Genomic DNA, 20711 nt, shown 5'->3' on the forward strand with positions numbered 1-20711 from the left:
CAGAGGTCCAATATTGTTCTATGTACAATCCTTTTTATTGATTTCATATAATATTCTAATTTTCTGACATTGTGAATTTTGAGCTGTAAGCCATAATCATCAAAATTATGACAAATCAAGGCTTAAACTATCTCGCTTTGCATGTAATGAGTCTATCTCATATATTAGTTTGACCTTTTAAGTTGCATTACTGAAATAAATGAACTTTTACACGATATTCTAATTTTCCGAGTTTCACCTGTATTTCCAGGTTTAATCTCTCCTTGTTCAGTTTCATCCATTATTTCTTGTCTGGCCTTCGGGTGCTTTGGAGAATAGATTGACCCCTTCCTCTCTGTGGCAGCCCCTCAAATATTGGAACACTGCTGACAGGTCTCCCCTGGTCCTGCTCTTCACTAGACTAGCCAGGCCCAGTTCCTGCAAAGATTATAAAACAGAGAACTTCCATGTATAAACTCCTTGGTCATATCCAGTGGTGGGATTCTACCGGTTCGCACCGGTTTGGTAGAACTGGTTGTTAAGTAGTTAAGCAGTTTGTTTTTTTTTAAGCAGTTTTTTAAGCAATTAAGTAGTTAAGAACCAGTTGTTAGAAGAAATCTCCTTTTGTTTTTTTCCACTTTATAGGGTTAATCCTGTAAGGAATTACAACTTTCTGGTGTTGTTTCCTAGCCTAATCTTTATTGCCCTGCTTACAGAAACTGCCTCTCTTCTCTGTTAACCCTTATTACATTATTGGCAGTACGCCTAGACTTATTGTTGCTTCCAGTTCCCTAGCATCTCAGAGGTTTTTTTTTTCCTTTCCTTGACTTTCTTAAAGGGGAAGGGTTGGTTTAAGTTTTTTACACCACCATTGGGAGGAAATACTCCACTGTTGGAGTTTTTCCAGCCAGGATGCAATGATCAGTACTTTGAAGAAATAATTGAATAATGAAGCAGAAGCTTTTAACGACAAGGAACCAAGATGAGTGACATTCAGCAAGGCTTATTGGTTAGCTAGAAAGATTGACATTCAAATTGAGTTTACATACCCTTTCTGACTTTTGGTCTAAAACTGGTTTTTGATGAAGTTTAATTCTGTGCTTGGTGATGTTTAATCCTGTGTTTAGTGATGAGATAATTTTCCCAATTCAGCTTTATTTGGAAGGAAAAAAGTGAATCTCTGTTCCTGAAAAGAAGCAGCTTCGGAAATCTGGCTAGTTCCTGTGTCTATTTGTTCTGGTAATTGGTTTAACAAGCAACAGATACTCTGTTTGCTCCTTTATTTCATTCTGGGGAGCTTAAATGACCTCTCTGCTAAAGGGATTCACTTTATGAGCAAGAGTTGGCTGCTGATAGTTATCATTGCATTTTAACTATTTTAATTCCTCAAGGTGTTCTGGCACCCTGCCTGATTTGTAACTCCAGTTTTCAGGGATTTCTAATCTAATGATTGGTATTTAGGGCAGCTTTTTGCAAGCAAAGAAGCTTTTTGTATTTTTGTACAGGTAATCCTTGACTTACAACACTTACAATGGCACTGGAAAAAGTGACTTATGACCGTTTTTCACACTTATGACCATTACAGCAAACTGTCATTAGGGCAAAGAAGCAATGTCACATGACCACCTGGCCATGCCCACCCGATCACATGAAACACTGCAGTTGTGAAATGAGTGACACAGTTGTTAAGAATACTACAACTGGCATAAATGATGGCCGGTCATAAGTACGAGGACCAGTCAAAAGTGCAAGCACCTGTCAGAAACCACTTTTTTCAGCCCTCTGGATAGTCCCTATGTGCATAGGGACTACTCAGAGGGCTGAAAAAGTTATTTTTGACCGGTCCTCACACTTACAACTGTCCTCACATTTTATGTTTGGCACCCTATCTTGTAACTGTGGTGAACAGAAGCAGTTGTGAAACGAGTGACATGGTTGTTAAGAATGCTGCAATAGGAATAAATGTGAGGATGGTCATAAATGTGAGGACTGGTCAAAAGTGCGAGGACCGGTCAGAAATGACTTTTTTCAGCCCTCTGAGTAGTCCTTATGCACATAGCCATGGCCACCCAGTCACATGACCACCAAGCCACACCCCAAAATCAGCCACGCCTACAGAACCGGTTGTTAAAAAATTTGAATCCCACCACTGGTCATATCCCTTGTTGCAGAAATACAGATGATTCTGCATTTAGCCAGAAAAGTTTCATAAGATTTCTCCTGTAAATACATTTTGAAAACAAGTTTTTTAAAATGCAAGATTGTTTTTCCATGAATTACAATCTTTGGCAGGTTTTGTTCTAAGTATCATATATTATATTTTCTTGCATTGGACTGTATCGAATTGAATATTGGATACTAGCATATTTTTTTCTGCATAGCTTTTGTGTAAATATATCTTTTTTGTGTGACTGTGTCATTTTTCATGAAAAGAAACTACATATTTCTTTTACTTCTCTAAATTAGACTTTCAATCAGTGGAAGGCTCACAATTCAGGAAGGAATCAGATGATAAGGTAATGAAACTTTAATTAAGCCTTAAAATATAGTATAACTATATTTGGGTAATGATTGTAAGTATATATAGAACTTTCTCTGAAGAGAAAACCACAGATTTAACAAGTTCTTTTTTAAAAATGATAAAACAACAAACAGCCAAACAATGGAAGGCAATTACAAAATTTAAAAAGGTAATTATAGGAAAATAAAATCCATCATTCCAATAGAGAGGAAGTACTCAAAATCAAATAGAGCCTAAAAATATAGAAATGCATATAGAAAAGGAAATCTCTTTGTTCATCATCCAAGGGTGTCAGTGTAGGTTTCTGACATGTCTCCCCTAGACCAGGCATTCCAGATATGGGACCTCACAACCACAAAAGCCCCTCTCTGTGTGATCAATTGCCCCATTACCCTTGGGAAGGTCACCTCCATATTGCCTGAGCATCCCAAAATATAGGAGAAGGCCAGGCAGAGCCTGAGGGAGGAGTCAAGAGAGGAATCAGCCTAGAGTCATTCCATTCCCACAAGTGGTCTAAGTCCAACCCTTCTTGAATTCTGTTGGTTCTTATCCAGCACCAATTCAGTGCTGACCATTAGTTGACAAGGGTCTTTTGTATAGGCGTGAGAAATAAAGCTTGACTAGAACTTATGGATTCTTTGAGCCTGACACAAGCCCAGACATAAAAGGCATTGCTAGAGATATTTTAGCTCCAAGCAACTCAAGAATGTACAATCATCCCTAAACCTCACTTGGGTCTGGAAAAAAACCTGACAGCCCATTGTAATAATAATGCCCCTATGAAATGGAATGTGCAGCCCAGAGGTGGGTTTCAGCTGGTTCTGACTGGTTCTTGTGAACCGGTAGTGGAAATTTTGAGTAGTTCGGAGAACCAGTTCGGAGAACCAGTAAATACCACCTCTGGCTGATCCGCCCCCAATCTATTTGCTGCCTCCCAGTCTGCAAATCGGCTAGAAGGAAACTAGCTGATTGGCTAGAAGGAAAAAAATCAGGGCTCACTTTTCAGCGGGATGATCGCTTGACAAAGTGTGGGGGGGGAAAACAAGACACCATCCCTTTAAATTGACAAGCCAAGAAGCAGCTGCTGGAAGGAGGTTTTTACTTGCAGAAGCAAAGTGACATTCAGCAGTTTGTTTCTGGGTCAGCTGAACAACAAACTGGATAAGAGGAGGGATTCTTATATGGTTCTATATTTTTGAAGTTTTGAGGTTTGTGCAACATGGGCTTTGTGTTTCTAAAAAGATTTGGGCGATTTCCTTGTGAAATATCCTGTTTTGAATGAGTTTTCTACCTGCTTGTAAATGGAGCCAAACTTTCAGCTTCCACTTTCTATTATCTCTAAGCACCGGTAGCTGTTTTCTTCTTACAAAGTTTCCTTTATGCAGCTGGCAGGAATGTGGAATGAGCCTCAGGCAGGTTCCTTTGTTAGCAGCTTGATTTTTCCTTGCTTTTTTGGGAGCCTTTTCTTATGAGTAATATTTTATTTGGGGAAATGAAGAGTGGGGAGTTTGATTCCTTCTCAGAGCAGGTTAGTGGGGTGGGGACGGAATGGGGATTTTGCAGTATCCTTCCCCTGTCATACCCACCAAGCCACACCCACCAAGCCACGCTCACAGAACCGGTAGTAAAAAATTTTGAAACCCACCACTGGTGCAGCTGGAGAAAGAAGGAATGGGAATCTCACCATGGCTTCCCAGGAAGGAGAAAGAGCCCAAGACAAGAGTCTACACAGTCCAGTTGGGGTAGAAGGAAAATGTTTAGGATAGCCACGCTCTAGAATCTCTAAGAGTACATCCATTAGGTTAGAAGATTATAGTTTTAGTCTGGCAAGATTCTGTCTATTAAGTATAAGCAGAGATGAGCTGCTGGGGCTTTGCATGGGTTCTGGCGATCCTCTAGCTAGGATTCTGCCCAGTTTGGCAAACCCCCAAATCCCACACCTGGCTGGCCCCTCCCATCCCTCCCTGCCCTTCCCTGGAGCCATGGCCCATTTTGGATGCCACATACGGCTCATGCGGAGGCTCTGGGAGGGCAAAAAATGGGCCTCCCGGAAGTTTTGAAAAGCCGGAAATGTGCTGTTTCAGTCTCCGAAGGCCTGTGGGTAGCCTTTTTCATCCTCCCGGAGGCTCCAGGAAAGCCTCCGGAGCCTGGAAAAATGGCCCTCTTGCCATGGTGCAGGAGGCAGGCTAGGCCACACCCACTGAGCCCACCCAGCAACAGGACAACGAACCCATTGCTGAGATTTTTGAAGCCCACCCCTGACTGTAAGCAAATAAAGAACTGGACTCAATTGGATTTCATGGTGTCATCTTTGGCCTTCAGACTGACATTATATAATCTCAAAACAACATCCTCATCACCACGTGCCCATAGAGTCTCACTTCTTTGTGCACATAATTTTCAGTGGCTTTTCCATCACTGTTGATATGTCGGCTCAGTTCAGGAAGAAATGGAGAAGTCATTGCCTGTCTTGATGGGCCAAAGCAGTTAAGGAATCTAAAGGGACTCACCTGGTGTTGTCAGAATCGATGGTATGGAAAAGTTTCTCCAACTCCTCCTCATTAAGAGTCCCATCGGAAAAGAAGGCCTGGAATTCTTCCAAGGACAATTTCCCATCATCTGCAAGCAACACAACAGAAGGTGTGAGCGATTAACAGCAGAAAAAGGGGAATGGATGCAGATCAAAGGGAAAGCATAACCAATACAAAGACATACAACAGCCAGGGTCACAATCTATGAATGCCGGTCTGGCAGAAAGGAAATCCCATAGTCATTCTTTAACTCTTTCTGGGAAAGTTCCTTTTTCTATTTGTATGATAAACCAATTGTCCAAGTTGGTCTAAAGGCACCTTCCTTTACGCTTTTGGCCACCGTTGAGGTCTCTAAATAAATTATTTGCCAGGCATGTAGTTTTTTCTTAACATGAAGGAACCAGTGACAAAATAGTAGAGGATATTTTGAAGGAGGTCATTAATGGATCATCCTGGTTCATTTTGCACAGACCAACCTAGATGAATGTTTATAATGGCGTGTAAAGGTGGCTTGTTTGTGGCCTAAGGCTGCAAAAAAATGAATTTTCCTTCCTCACCATAAAGAAAGCTTAAGGTTTGGTTTCCAAGCTTCTTTCTTTGGGACTAAGTGGTCCCAAACATTTCGTTACAAGACTAGATATGTCTATAAAATAAGTATGTCTATAAGTCTATAAGATAAGTATGATTAGATAAGTCATGCAGGATTTTCTTGTCCTATTCCTCTTTAGCTGATGATGTTACCTAGTCTGATAACTTTCATTTAGGAAACAAGCTTGGAGAGCAAACACTGCCAGAAATCTAAAACCTGAGCTGCAAGTATTTTCTGTTATGTCAAAGAAGAATTAGATTTAAACAAGACATGTCTAGTGGAACGAAGAGAAGGACTTAGGAAACATGATAGCATCTTTCAATATTTGAGAGAAGAGAAGGTTAGGGTTAGGGTTAGAAAAAAGAGGGTCAACCTAATCTCCAAAGCACCAGAAGGCAAGACAAGAAGGAATGGATGGAAAAGAATCGAGAAGCAAACTGGAATTAAGGAGAAACTTCCTGATAAATTACATATTACAGATTAACAGAATTGGAAGGGTCCTTGTAGGTCATCTAGTCCAACCCCCTGCCCAAGCAGGAGATCCCACACCATTTCTGACAGATGGCAGTCCAGTCTCTTCTTGAAAGCTTCCAGTTATGAAGTTCCCACAACCTCCACAGGCAACTTCTGTTCCATTGGTTGATTGTTCTCACTGTCAGAAAATTTCTCCTTATTTCTAGGTTGAACCTCTCCCTGATCAGTTTCCATCCATTATTTCTTGTCTGGCCTTCGGGTGCTTTGGAAAACAGATGGACCCTCCTCTCTGTGGCAGCCCCTCAGATATTGGAAGACTGCTATCCTGTCTTCTCTGGTCCTTCACTAGACTAGCAATGCCCAGTTCCTGCAACCGTTCATTGTATGTTTTAGCCTCCAGTCCCCCAATCATCATGGTTGCACTTCTCTGCACCCTTTCTAGTGTCTCAACATCTTTTTATAGCGTGGTGACCAAAACTGGATGCAGTATTCTAAGCGTGGTCTTACTAAGGCTTCATAGAGTAGTATTAGTACCTCCCTTGATCTTGATTGTATCTCTCTGTTAATGCATTGCAATGCATTGCTTTGGCTTTTTGGCTGCCGCCACAGACTGCTGGCTCATATTTAACTGGAGTCCACTAAGACTCCAAGATCCCTCTCAGTTACTGGATTGTCCTAGAGGAACCAGAATTTCCACTGCTGAGCAAGACAATTGCTAGGTGAGTCACTTCTGACCTTTATTTCCATGATTGTTAAGCAAATGTCTGTAGTTTAGTGAACCATACAGTCATTAAGTGAATCTGGTGTCCTCCTTGTCAGAAACCAGGTGAGAAGGTCACAAAAGGTGATCACATGTAGGAGTGGTTTACCTTGAGTTTTTATCTATTATTTGTTCGTGTACTGTTGTAGTTGAAGCTGAAGTAATAATTGACAGGTAGGACATATACAGTGATAAACAGAGTGTTATCCCACATATGAATTAATAATAAATAATTAGCTAATATCAAGTCCCCAAATATCCTCCAAAGTTTAAATCTTCCTTCAAAAGCTACAGCTACAGCACACAACTTATTAAAAGTTAGCAAGGTCTCACCTTGATACTTGGGCAAAGCACAGTTCAACCTATCCTTTTATCCTTTCTATCTATGTAACTTTTTTTTAATCTATGTAATATTTTTAAGTACACGGAGCACTCTTAATCCATGAATCGACTAAATGTCAGGAGTTAGAAGGTCTTAAAGAGGAGGCAGATTTGTGGGATAAGAAGTGACCAGAGCACCAGGGAAACCTGGAAAGGATGATTATCGGGCTTAAAAAAAATTGTGGCTTGGCCAATTATAATCCTCTGCATACCTAAGAGTACAAATTAAAATAAGCAGTGCTTGAGCTGCGAACTTGCTGGATCTTAGAAGATTTATGAGGAAGCCACAAAAAAATGTACTGAAGTTCAAAAGTACAATCTATTACAGATATTTCTGCTTGATCTAATTGGATAAATAAGAGCATTCAGAAACTGCACATTGTTGGAACCACAGCATCACAATGACAAAAATTCTTCCTTTAAAGCAGCATCCAAACTACAAAAACCCTTCCTTTAAAGCAAGGTATCCAACCTTGGCAACTTTAAAGCTTGTGGACTTCAACTCCCAGAATTCCCCAGCCAGCCTTGCAGGTGAAGTTGCCAAGCAGGACACCTGTGCTTTAAAGCATATTAAATATATATTTATATATAAATATATATTTACATATAAAATATAAATATATTAAATATACATGGGGACATGGTGGCTCATTGGCTAAGATGCTGAACTTGTCAATCGAAAAGTCAGCAGCTCAGCGGTTCGAATCCCTAGTGCTGCCGTGTAACGGGGTGAGCTCCCGTTACTTGTCCCAGCTTCTGTCAACCTAGCAGTTCGAAAGCATGTAAAAAATGCAAGTAGAAAAATAAGGACCACCTTTGGTGGGAGGGTCACAGCGTTCCATGCACCTTTGGCATTTAGTCATGCCGGTGACATGACCACGGAGACATCTTCAGACAGCACTGGCTCTTCGGCTTAGAAACGGAGATGAACACCACCCCCTAGAGTCAGGAACGATTAGCACATATGTGTGAGGGGAACCTTTACCTTTACCTTTTTAAATATACATGGATTCAGGGCTGCAGATTCAGGCAGACTTTCAATCAGGCCATCTCAGACTGCTTGGAACAATAGAAATCTCACATGTTCTTTTATATTGCGACTTCTACTCCAATGAAAGACATATTTGACTTCATCAACTTCGCTTGATCAAACCTTGGAAATCAGGGCATTCAGATGGATTTTCAGTAAATTATTTGCCAGGCAAATAGTTATATCGGAACATGAAATAGTGGAGGATATTTTTAAGGATTTTGCTGTAGGAAGACCACCCGAATGGATCATTCATTCTGTTTCACTTGGGTTTGCACAGATCAGCTTAGATGAATGTCTCTTATGGCATGTCAAGATGCTTTCTTTGTGGTTGGAGACTCTTAAAAAAATTTTTCCTTCTCACTGTAAACAAAGCCTAAGGCTGGAAAAAGAAGAATTAGCTTTAGATAAGACACGTCTAGTCTAGCAAAGAAAAGAGAAGAACTAAGGGTGACAGGATAGTATCTTCCAATATTTGATGGGCTATTACAAAGAAGACCTAATTTCCAAAGCACCTGAGGACAGGACAAGTAAGAGATGGAAGATCATCAAAGAGAGATCCAACCTAGAACTAAGAAGAAATTTCCTGTCAGTCAGAACAACTCTGGAGGGCTTGCATCCAGAAGTTGTGGGTGCTCCATTACTGGAGGTTTTAAGAAGAGAGTGTACAGCTATTTGTCCAGAAGCCATGTCCTGTTTCAACAGAGACTTGGACTAGAACAGTGATGGTGAACCTTTTCGGCACCGAGTGCTAAAAAGGTCATGTGGAAAGGTAGCACGCGTGCGCATAGTCATCGGGGCCGCGCTCCAGAAAAGCCAAATTTCCAGGTTCTAGTATGCATGCACAGCCGACAATCAGCTGGCTGGGATGCATGCACACACCAGTTTTTGGGACTGCCATGCATATGAAGGACAGCTGATTGTCGCATGTGCATGCGTGACAGAAACCTGGAAGACTTACAGGCAAGGCCACACGTGCCAGGCGACATGGCTTCACATGCTGCATTGGGCATGCGTGCCATAGGTTTGCCATCACGAGACTAGAAGATCTCTAAAGTCCTTCCAACTCTATTCTGTATTCTGTAAAGCCATTGTGATGACACCTACAGTATCTATTAGTAATGCAAATTTGGCAGAAATTTCCTCTCCTTCTGTAAATGAAGACTAATAAGTATTGTGAATTGCTAATTTTCATTCTGGATGTCAAGAGAGTAAAAAATTTCAAAACTGCTTCAGAGATCCGTCTATCAACTCGCACGAGATGATTTTCTCAGTCTTCCCTGACAGATTGTGAATTACAGCTCCACCAGATTTTTGATGGTTCTTCTTTCAGCCTTCACAAAGTTTGTCAAAATATCCTCAGGCCTTTCTCAGCCAATGGTTTGGTGCCAGGAGTGAAATGCTCCCAGATCGGACCGGCTCGTGCGATCCGGTAGTGATGGCGGCTGCTGGTTTGGAGGACCAGTAGCAAAAATCCCTGGCCCCACCCCCCCTGCCTCTGCTGAGCCGCACCATCAGAAGAGGGTTTTTTTTTTTACTTTTAAAAGAAGGTTTTGCTTCAGCATGCCTTTAAAAGTAAAAAAAAAGCCTTTGAGGATCATTTTCATTTCATTTTCAGCACCAGACAGAACTAATCTAACTTAGCTAATCTATTTCATCACTGAGTGATTACTGCTGGCTGGATTTCCTGGCTGAGGAACTCTGGGAATTGAAGTCCACAAACCTTAATAATAAAATAAAATATTTGTGCAGCTTTCTGAGATTTGGTGTGTTTCTGTAGTGTTTCACTCTAACTACACAAACACACAAAATCTCAGAAAGCTGTATGTGGTATTGTGTGTGTGTGTGTGTGTGTGTGTGTGTGTGTGTGTGTCAGTTGTGTTGTGTTGTGTGTGTGTAAAGTGTTAAAGTTGGTTTTTGGTACCTCTTATTGTTTTTTTATACTTTATTATTTTTATGATTTATTGTTATTGGCCATGCCCACCCAGCCATCTGACCACCAAGCCACGCCCACCAATTAAGCCACGCCCACAGAACCGGTAGGGAAAAATTTTAGATTTCACCCCTGTTTGGTGCCCACCTCACAAATCTGGGAAAAGACACAAACTACTTTTAAGAAATCGGGGACAGAAGCTACGTTGGTGGCTTTCCAGATTTGTTGAGGCTCAGTTCCAGATCAATGCAGAATCTTCTTAGGAAGGGTGATTCATTGGCCACTGAAAGTTGACAGGGGCCTGTCCTTGTCCTGATTTCAGGGACAGTCCTGACGACTATTTTTCAGTTGTTGTTGTTGTTTTGCCACTATTTAAAACTGAAAATAATTCATTTTCTAAGCTCTTCACAGAGTCTCTTAAGGAATTTTTTTTTTTTAATTTTTGTAAAAGAAAGGTATTAGATTATAAGAATTCCAGGAATTGAAACATTTCCAAACCTGTGATAATCATAAGAATATAGAACATCACAGTTGGAAGGGAGCGTAAAGATCTTCTAGTCCAATCCCCTGTAGCATTTCAGAGAAATGGCTTCCCAATTTCTTCTTAAAAGCCTCCAGTGATGGAGCACCCGCAACTTTTGAAGGTAAGTTAAGTGTTAGGATTGATGACAAGCAAGGGTGGGTTTCACTTACCTTAACCATCGATTCTCCATGCACGCTTTCTGCGCACACTATCTGCGCATGCACTCGGCTTTCCGCACATGCGTTTGCTCGCTCACGTGCCTTCTGTGCATGCACCGCACCTTGAAAATGTGCCTAAATAGCATGACTTGGAGTCGGGGCGGAGGGGGGGGGAGCGCTACCGGTTCGCCTGAACCGGTGCAAACCGGCTGACTACCACCTCTGTTTGCAAGTCCCTTTTTCAGTTTTGTTGTAACTTTGAACAATCACTAAATGAATAGTTGCAAGTTGAGGACTACCTGTATTAAGAAGAGATTCAGGCTAGCTTTTCCCTCACGGGACCGCCTGCTGTTACCGAGTACCTCTCACCAACCCGTCCGCTCTCACAGAGAGGGACTCCTCAGGGTGCCGTTGGCTAGGCAGTGCCATCTGGCGACACCCAGGGGAAGGGCCTTCTCTGTGGGGGCTCCCACCCTCTGGAACGAACTCCCTCCAGGACTTCGTCAACTTCCGGACCTCCGAACCTTTCGTCGCGAGCTCAAAACACACCTATTTATTTGCGCGGGGCTGGGTTAGTTTTTAAATTTATTGGTTTTATGGGGTTTTTTAGTATTTATATTGGTTTTATCAATCTGGCTATTGAATAAGTTTTTTATGTCTGATTTTAAATTGTATTTATATGTCTGTTTTTAATTGCCTGTGAACCGCCCTGAGTCCCTAGGGAGATAGGGCGGTATATAAATTTGAACAAATAAATAAATAAATAAATGTAAGAGGGAGGGGAGGATGAATACTTGCAAGAGTCTGCTATAACGTCTATCTTAATTAAGCATAGATCTGATGTTACTATGGAGATGATTTTCCACCCTGATCTTCCTCAGAGGTACAATATTTGAGCAGAGAATCTATTCATAACGTGCCCTTCAACCCTGTCTCCACTTCCCCTTGACAATAAAAAGTGGAATAATTTGAATATTGTTCTGCCATCTGGACTGATCGTGCGGGAACGTTGTCTTTGGACGTTGATGCAAGATACAGTTGATGCAGGATCAAAACCTGCCTTGTAATTTCTCAAGTTTTTTTTTTCTTCTTGCAAAGAGGCTTCTGGTTTTTTTTTTTTCTTCCTTGTTGTCAAAGTGCTGAAGAATTCCCTTTCAAGGTCTTTTGACGGTGTTGGTGAACTGACTTTGTTGTTAGAAATGGTGGAGCAGGATGTGTTGGTAATTGTGCCGATCCTTCTGTCATTCGCAGCCTCCCAGGATGCTCATTTTACCAACCTAAAAATATTTTCACTACTAATTTAACAAAAGCACGAATAGCTAGAAGAGTTATTACAATGGGGAGATGACAATGCAATAGCAATAACACTTAGACTTATATACCGCTTCACAGTGCATTTTACAGCCCTCTAAGCAGTTTACAGAGTCAGCCTTCTGCCCCCAACAATCTGGGTTCTCATTTTATGGACTTGTTATGAATGGAAGGCTGAGTCAACCTTGAACCAGTCAGGATCAAACTGCTGGCAGTGGGCAGAGTTAGCCTGCAATACTGCATTTTAACCACTGCACACCATGGAAGGATGGAAGGAAGGAAGGAAGGAAGGAAGGAAGGAAGGAAGGAAGGAAGGAAGGAAGGAAGGAAGGAAGGAAGGGCAATAGCAATAGCACTTAGATTTATATAGCACTTCACAGTGCTTTAGAGCCCTCTCTAAGCAGTTTACAGAGTCAGCCTATTTGCCCTCAACAATCTGGGTCCTCATTTTCCCACCTCGGAAGGTTGGAAGGCTGCATCAACCTTGACCTTAGTGAGATTCGAACTGCCAAATTGCAGGCAGCAGAAGTAGCCTGCAGTACTGCATTCTAACCACTACGCCACCACAGCTCTACACCACCAATGAAAGATAACATCTCGGGACCTTGTAAATACAGGTAGTCCTCGACTTAGGACATATGTTTGTTTAACGACCATTTGAAGTTATGACAGCACTGAAAAGTGACCCCATCCCCATGGTCACATGATTGCAATTTGGAGCCTTGGCAACTGCATATATTGATGACCACTGCAGCATCCTAGGATCACATGATCACTATTTATGACCTTCCCAGATCTTCCAACAAGCGAACTCAATGGGAAACTCCAAATTGACAGATCCAGTTTTGCTTAATGACCACATGATTTGCTTAACAAGTGCGGCAAAAAAGAGGTCATCAAAGTGAACACAGTTCATTTAAGAATCACATCACTTGGCCTCGGAAATTTCCATCCAATTGTGGCTGTAAGTTGAGGACCTACCAGTAGGTGCCAGAATATCACCCATCCCCCATTTTTCTTTAGAATTTCTCGGACAAAAGTTGAGACTCAGGAAAGAGTGCAGAGAAAAGTAGCAAGAATGATTAGGGGACTGGAGGCTAAAACATACAATGAATGGTTGCATGAACAGGTTTGTCTAGTTTAGTCTAATGAAAAGAAGAACTGTGAGTGACATGATAGCAGTGTTCCAATATTTGAAGGGCTGCCACAAAGAAGAGACGGTCAACCTATTTTTCAAAGCATCAGAAGGCAAGAGAAGAAACAATGGATGGAAACTAACCAAGGAGAGAATCAACCTTGAACTAAAGATAAATTTCCTAAAGATGAGAGCAATCGACCAATGGAACAACTTGCCTTCAGAAGTTGTGGGTGCTTCATCACTGGAGGTTTTTAAGGAAAGACTGGACAGGCACTTGTCTGAAATGGTGTAGGGTCTCCTGCTTGAGCAGAGGGTTGTACCAGAAGACCTCCAAGGTCCCTTCTAACTCTGTTGTTCTATGTTCTATGTTCCATGTTCTTGAAATAAATAGAAATTTTCATTCATTGGGTTAGATTAGAACTGTTGTCTATTGCACGTTCCTAGTTTCAATCTTACACCACTGCTTCTCTACTACAGAACAGTCTGCCAGTAATGAAGATCTGAAGAAGACATCTGATATTGGCACTCACCTCCACAGACCTTGGGGTGAAATGGATGATGTCTTTCCTCCCGCATTTTCACTGTCGGTAATAAAAGAATCAATGCTTCCTCTGCTTAAAGCCATGAGGGCAGCAGAGCAGTGGTAAAATGCAGCTGGTTCTATCCAGCTCGGGAGAACCAGTAGCACCAGTGGCAAGAGGCTCCGCCCACTGCCTGGATGTTATCACGTCCCGGTTTTGATGCTCTGTGCATGTGCAGAAGGTCCCATTTGCGAACTGGTAGCAAAGGTAAGTGGATTTCACCCCTGCAACAGAGGTCAATATCTACGGGCCCACCTTGTGGCTACCACCATGGTGAGTGGAAGCATGGAACCTGCAATACAGGAATATGTGGGCAAAAGCATGAATTAAAATTAATAAAAATTTAATAAAATAAATAAAAATAAATAAAATAAAATAAATTACTTTGGTTGTTGTTGTTTTCAGTCGTTTAGTCATGGCCAATTCTTCACAACCCACATGCCAGGTCCACGTCCTCCATTGACTCCCAGAGTTTGTCCAAATTTATGTTCATTGCAACAATGACATTATCTAACCATCTCTTCCTCTGTCATCCCCTTCTCCTTTTGCCTTCCATCTTTCCCAACATCAGGGTCTTCTCCAAGGAGTCCTCTCTTCTCATTTGGTGGCCAAAGTATTTGAGATTCAGCATCAATATCTGTCCTTCAATCAAGGTTGATTTCCTTTAAGACTGGCTGATTTGATCTCCTTGCAGGCCAAGGGACTCTCAAGAGTCTTCTTTAGTACTGCTCTATAAAACCTTAGTATGACCACACTTAGAATACTGCATTGAATTTTGGTCACCGTATTATGAAAAAGATGTAACGACTCTGGAAAGAGTGCAGAGAAGAGCAACAATGATGATTAGGAGGCTGGAGGCTAAAACATATGAAGAAGAGTTGTAAGAATTGGGGATGATTAGTATAGCGAAAAGAAGGACTAGGGGTGACATGATAGCAGGATTCTAGTATTTGAAGTGCTGTCACAAAGAAGAGGGAGTTAATCTATTTTCCAAAGCATCAGAAGGCAAGAAACAATGGATGGAAACTAATCAAGGAGAGAAACAACCTAGAACTAAGGAGAAAATTCCTAACAGTGAGGACAATTAATCAGTGGAACAGCTTGCCTTCAGATGTTGTGGGTGCTTGATTCGACCAGAAGCGTCGCGGTGAGACAGTCAGGGAATAGCGAACTCCTATGAGCTTCGAGAACTCCCGGGCTGACAAACTGCTGTTGAGGGGTCTTCAGACCGGATCTGTCCTGTAGGAATGGAGAATAAGGAGAGGCACCTCTGACGACCAAGAGGAACTGGCAAGTTCCTTGGAGGTCAGAAAAAACTCTTCAACTCGGTGGCGGGGGCGGGGCCATAGCGGCCATCATTAAGCTGCGGCAATTGAACCAAGATTTTGAGCAGGAAGGGTGATTTGGACAGAATATTGAAGCCAGGTGAGTGAACACAAACTCACAAGAAAAAGACACTAATTTAATTTGGCAAAAAAAGATCTTAGTGGTGAAATAGTGGCTAAATTGAGAGAGGAACATGAACATAGCAAGGAAAAAAAGAAACAAAACCATTAACCCTAAAACCCAAAAGGAATTTGGCTTTTTGAAATTTAGCTGGAGATGCCCCAAGTAGAAAGGAAAGGAAAAAACCCCTCAAACAGAGCTGGAGAAGTTTGAAAAAATTCAGAATAATTTTGCGGACTACAAAAGGAAAGCTGGGGGAATTAAAACTACAATTTGGTGAAACTTCTCTGACTTCTCCTTTCCCCAGTAAACGAGTCTAGACATAGAATGGGATATGGATATTAAATTGAATTTTTGGGAGAAATAAAAGAAAAAAGACAAAGGAAAAATAAAATGTGGCTTTAAAAAAGAAACAAAATGGATACCTTCACAGATTGTTGATTGGAACTGTGTATTGGAAAGAGACACCCTCAGGTGGAAGGGAAAACTACATTGACTAACATATGTTGTGGAAAAATTTTCTTCTAAAGTGATAAGGCTGGTGGGAACTTTAAGGGAGGATTTTTGTGCCTGTAAGCTGTTTGACTTTGATAACAAAAGATGAAATACAACCCAGAAAATACAGAATGGTGCAGGAAATAATTGAAATGATGAAAAGGATGCATATGTCTTTAAAGCGAGAAATAAAAGAAATAATTACAAGACCTTATGGACAACTGAAACCAGAAGAATTAGGAACTGTACCGGAACGTACACAAGAAAATAAAGAAACCATGAAGAAGAAGCAAGAGAGTATTTTGGGAGATAAAGAAAAAAATACTAATTGCAAAATATTAAATGATTGTATGGGGAGAGATGAAGGAAATAACAACGATGAGGAAAATGGAAAGGGTGCAAGGAGACAAAGGGAGAAAGAAGGGAAGAGAAAAAGCACAAAAAATTTAAACGATTACACTGGGATTGACGGTGGCAAAAGAGGAATGTTTAAAAGGGGAACAAGGAGAATAACTGGAAAAATATTGCAAATTAGGAGGGCGAATACAAATAAGGAGGGGAGGAAGAGAGAAGAGAAAAAAAGAAGGGAGAAAAAAATACAAAGCTGAAGGATCATATTGGGACTAAAAGAGAGAAGATAAAAACGGGGGAGGAGGAGAGCAGATGGAAATACAGGACAAGGAAAGAGAGTAGAGAACTTTAAGAGAAAAAAGGAAAAAAAGAGGAGAAAGAGAAAAAGAGAAAAAATAAAAAATGATTAAGAATATAGTAATTGGTTGAAGCACTAATAACGAAATTTGAAAGCACAAAAATGAGCTGGCAATATATTAAATGATTTAAATGTTAATGAAATCTGAAGTTATAAAAAGTGTTTAAAGGTTACTATGGAATTTACTAAAAATGGTGGAAATGATACTATGAAGAAAAACTGGATTTTTCTTTTCTTTTTTCTTTCTTTTTTCTTTTTGACTATGGTTAATACTATATCAACTGTCATTGAATTGCAAATATATGATTGTTTTTGATGTTTGATAAGTAGAATACGTAAAAGGTTACAAATATTAAATGGGAATAAAAGGGTTTAATAAAATGCAAGTAAGAAGCGGGAGAGAAAAAGTTTGATAAAAGTTAAAAAATTTAGGGTAAAGGGTAAAATTAGATATACAATGTATAATAAAAGAGAGAAAATGAAAATGAGAGAAAATATATTAATGAAAGCATGTAAGATGTGTTGGAAAAGAACTAAAAGTTGTATGAATATGAAACCTAGCCAATATTCTGTTCAGAAAAAATGCATTGTATGTTGTTGTATGTGTATTAAAAAAATAAAAAACTTTTATTTAAAAAAAAAAGGATGTGGGTGCTTCATCACTGGAGGCTTTTAAGAAGAGACTGGACTGCCGCTTGTCTAAAATGATATAGGGCAGTGGTGAGTTGTCCCCGGTTCAAACCGGTTCACAAGAACTGGTAGTAAAACTGGTGGAAGGCTACGCCCCCCGACCCGGACATCATCAGGAAACTTCTGCGCATGTGTAGAAGTACGCGCGTGAGCGGCCCCGTTGCGAACCTGTAATAAAGCTAAGTAGAACCCACGCCTGGTATAGGGTCTCCTGCTTGAGCAGGGAGTTGGATTAGAAGACTTCCAAGGTCCCATCCAATTCTGTTATTCTGTTCTGTTCTGTTCTGTTCTGTTCTGTTCTGTTCTGTTCTGTTCTGTTCTGTTCTGTTCTGCAACACCACATGAATTAATACATCATACTAAATACAGAAAATGGATTGTTTTGCCTCTGGGAAAGAAATAGAAGCACGTAATCATTTTGAATGAAAATACCGAATTTGTTGATGACGATAGGCAGAGAATTATGAATGAAAACACTAAAACATATCAATATATATTGAAGGCATCTGTGTCGTGGAGGAATCCAGATGTCAGCTTTGGAAGCCATACTAGGCCGAAGGCTTCCACACGCTGCCACTTTCTCCTCTGTGGGAAAGGAGGGGAGGAGGGTGGTAGTGCAAGGGATGATTAGACAAAACAATATTCTTCCTGCCGGTCAAGGTCAGGCTAGGTTCACATCGGGAGAAGGTGTGGCTGGAGTGATGCTTTCGACATGGGACGGTTGAGGATTGGAGCATGTGACCGGCAGAGGGGTCATGAGGGTGGAGATTTGGGGGTATTATTGAGGGAGGAACCAGAATCCTCAGTTTCGGTTTTCATCCAACTGTGCCAGTTTACCTAAAGTATGCTAGTAAAAGAACTTTGAAAGTTGTTGGCTTCGGAGTCTTTCTGCAGGAGGGGTTTTCTGGAACGATGACACCAGAGGCTGCTGACAATTGCATGTTACACTCCAATGAATGGGGGGAGTGGAAGAAGCCAAAGATGACTTTTAAGAGGGTGGGGGAATCACATTCTCAATGAATGGATTCCCAAGAAAAAATAATTCTAAGGCATACGAATGGATGGATAGAAACATGATGAAAGAATACAGAGAAAGCAATTACATGATTTAGAGACAGAAGAATGCTTGGTGAGATTCTACTTAGAAAAAATGACTCGTTGTTTTGAATACATGAGTTAAGCTAGGTTGGAGTAAGGCAACTATGGTAACTTTGCAAACTGTAGCACTTCAACTCCAGAATTCCTCAGCCAGTCAGGAATTCTGGGAGTTGAAGTCCACAGGTTGTCAAGTTGCCATAATTGCTCATCTCTGGGCTAAACATATCACGGGAAAGGAACGAATATAAATCTGTGGATATAATAGAAATTGGAGAGAATTGGTTGAGGATGCAAGCGAGATGAGAGGTTTCAAAAGTGGAATAGGCTACTATTGGTAAATCGGATTAAGTCAAATTAACAGAATTGGAAGGGAACATCTAGTCCAACCCCCCCGCCCCCCGCCCCCCGCCCCCCCGCCCAGGCAGGAGACCCTACACCATTTCTGACAGATGGTAGCCCTCTCTCTTCTTTTTTTTTATTAAAAAAGTTTTACAAAATTTTAACAAATATCTCCTCCTTCCCCTCCCCAAACTCCCCTTCCCTCTCCCCTTTTCCCAACCGCCCCCAGACTTCCCAGAGCAAAATACAGGGTATAACAAACATCTAACAATCATAAGTTAAACTTATGCTAACTATCTATAAACTCTCATCCTCCCCTAGGACCTTACCTCTCCTTTTACATAAAGAGAAATATAAATATAATTCTTGGAGTCTGTTCATTCAAAAGCTATTTGATATTTCTTGGTCTGATATTTATTTTGAATATAGTCAATCCATCTTCTCCATTCCACTATATATCTTTCTTGTACAAAGTCTTTCAAATATGCTGAAATTTTTGCCATCTCTGCTAAATTTGCAACTTTTAATATCCATTCTTCAATTGTAGGCAGATGTTCTTTCTTCCAATATTGCGCTACCAATAGTCTGGCTCAGTGGTGGGATTCAGCCAGTTCGCACCACTTTGGGAGAACCGGTTGTTAACTTTCTGAGCAGTTTGGTGAACTAGTTGTTGGAAGAAATCATTAGGGCAGAGAACCAGTTGTTAAATTATTTGAATCCCACCACTGGTCTGGCTGCTGATATTAAATTTAAAATCAATTTACTCTCTATTATCGTACAATCCAAAATTATACCCAGTAAAAACAATTGTGGAGTAAACTTTATCTTCTTTTTCAAAATATTTTGCATGACCCACCAAATTCTTATCTAAAATGGTTTGATTTTTTTACAAGTCCACCATATATGATAATAAGTAGCATCATCACAGTCACATCTCCAACATTTAGCTTGCAAATTCGGATACATACAGGCTAATTTTTTAGGAACTAAATGCCATCTGTAAAACATTTTGTAGAAATTTTCTCTTAAATTTTGTGCTTGTGTAAATTTAACATTTCTAACCCAAATTTTCTCCCAAGTTTCCATCATTATAGGTTCCTGTATATTTTGTGCCCATTTTATCATACAGTCTGTAACTAGCTCTGTTTCTGAATCTATTTCTAGCAATGCATTATACAACCTTTTAATATGCGATTGACTTTGGTCTCTAATCCGTTTTACCAAATTTTCCTCGTTTTGCATGATATCAATTTTCTGGTCCTCTTTCCATCTAGCTTGCAGCTGTCCGTACTGAAACCAACTATGAATTATCCTTTCTTCTTTCATTATATTTAGAGATTTCAATTGTAATTTACCCTTCTCCATAGAGAGAAGCTCTTTATAAGTAATCACCTCCAGTTTTTGTTCTGTACTTATGTTCTCTATTGCATGCCTGGGACTTGCCCATATAGGTATTCTGTAGTTTAACTTATATTGATACTTTTTCCAAACCCGCAACAGAGCATTTCTAAGTATATGAGCTTTAAAAACTTTATCCACTTTTTTATCATACAGTAAGTAAGCATGCCATCCATATAACAAATCATAATCCTCTATATTCAATAGTCTTTCTTCTGTTAAGTTAAAACAATCACTAATTAGTGATAGGGCAGCTGCTTCATAATATAATCTTAAATTAGGCATTTTAAGACCCCCTCTTTCACGTGCATCCTATGTTATTTTCAGTTTTATTCTCGGTCTTTTACCGACCCATATAAATTTATGAATTCCATTCTGCCATTCTTTCAAATTTGCATCTTTTTTAAGTATTGGTATCATTTGAAACAAAAATAAAAACTTGGGCAAAACACTCATTTTTATTACTGCTATTCTTCCCAATAAATATAACTGCAACTTTTTCCAATTCTCCATTTCCTTCTGCACTTTTTGCCATAAGACTTCATAATTATTTTTATATAATTTCACATTTGAAGCTACAATATACACTCCTAGGTATTTAACCTTTTTTACTATTTCAAATCCCGT

The 20711-nt window shown here is 40.3% G+C and overlaps 1 protein-coding gene across 2 annotated transcripts in view; it reads right to left on the reverse strand.

The window, feature by feature from the left end:
- NECAB2 (N-terminal EF-hand calcium binding protein 2) overlaps positions 1-20711 on the reverse strand; it is a 274142-nt gene that overhangs the window by 174664 nt on the left and 78767 nt on the right. For both annotated transcript variants that reach the window (XM_058154969.1, XM_058154970.1), the window contains exon 3: positions 5011-5119. In XM_058154969.1, coding sequence (XP_058010952.1) covers positions 5011-5119 — 109 coding nt within the window. The remainder of the gene's footprint in view (positions 1-5010; positions 5120-20711) is intronic.

Source organism: Ahaetulla prasina, chromosome 12, assembly GCF_028640845.1.
Source record: "Ahaetulla prasina isolate Xishuangbanna chromosome 12, ASM2864084v1, whole genome shotgun sequence".
Classification (NCBI taxonomy): domain Eukaryota; kingdom Metazoa; phylum Chordata; class Lepidosauria; order Squamata; family Colubridae; genus Ahaetulla; species Ahaetulla prasina.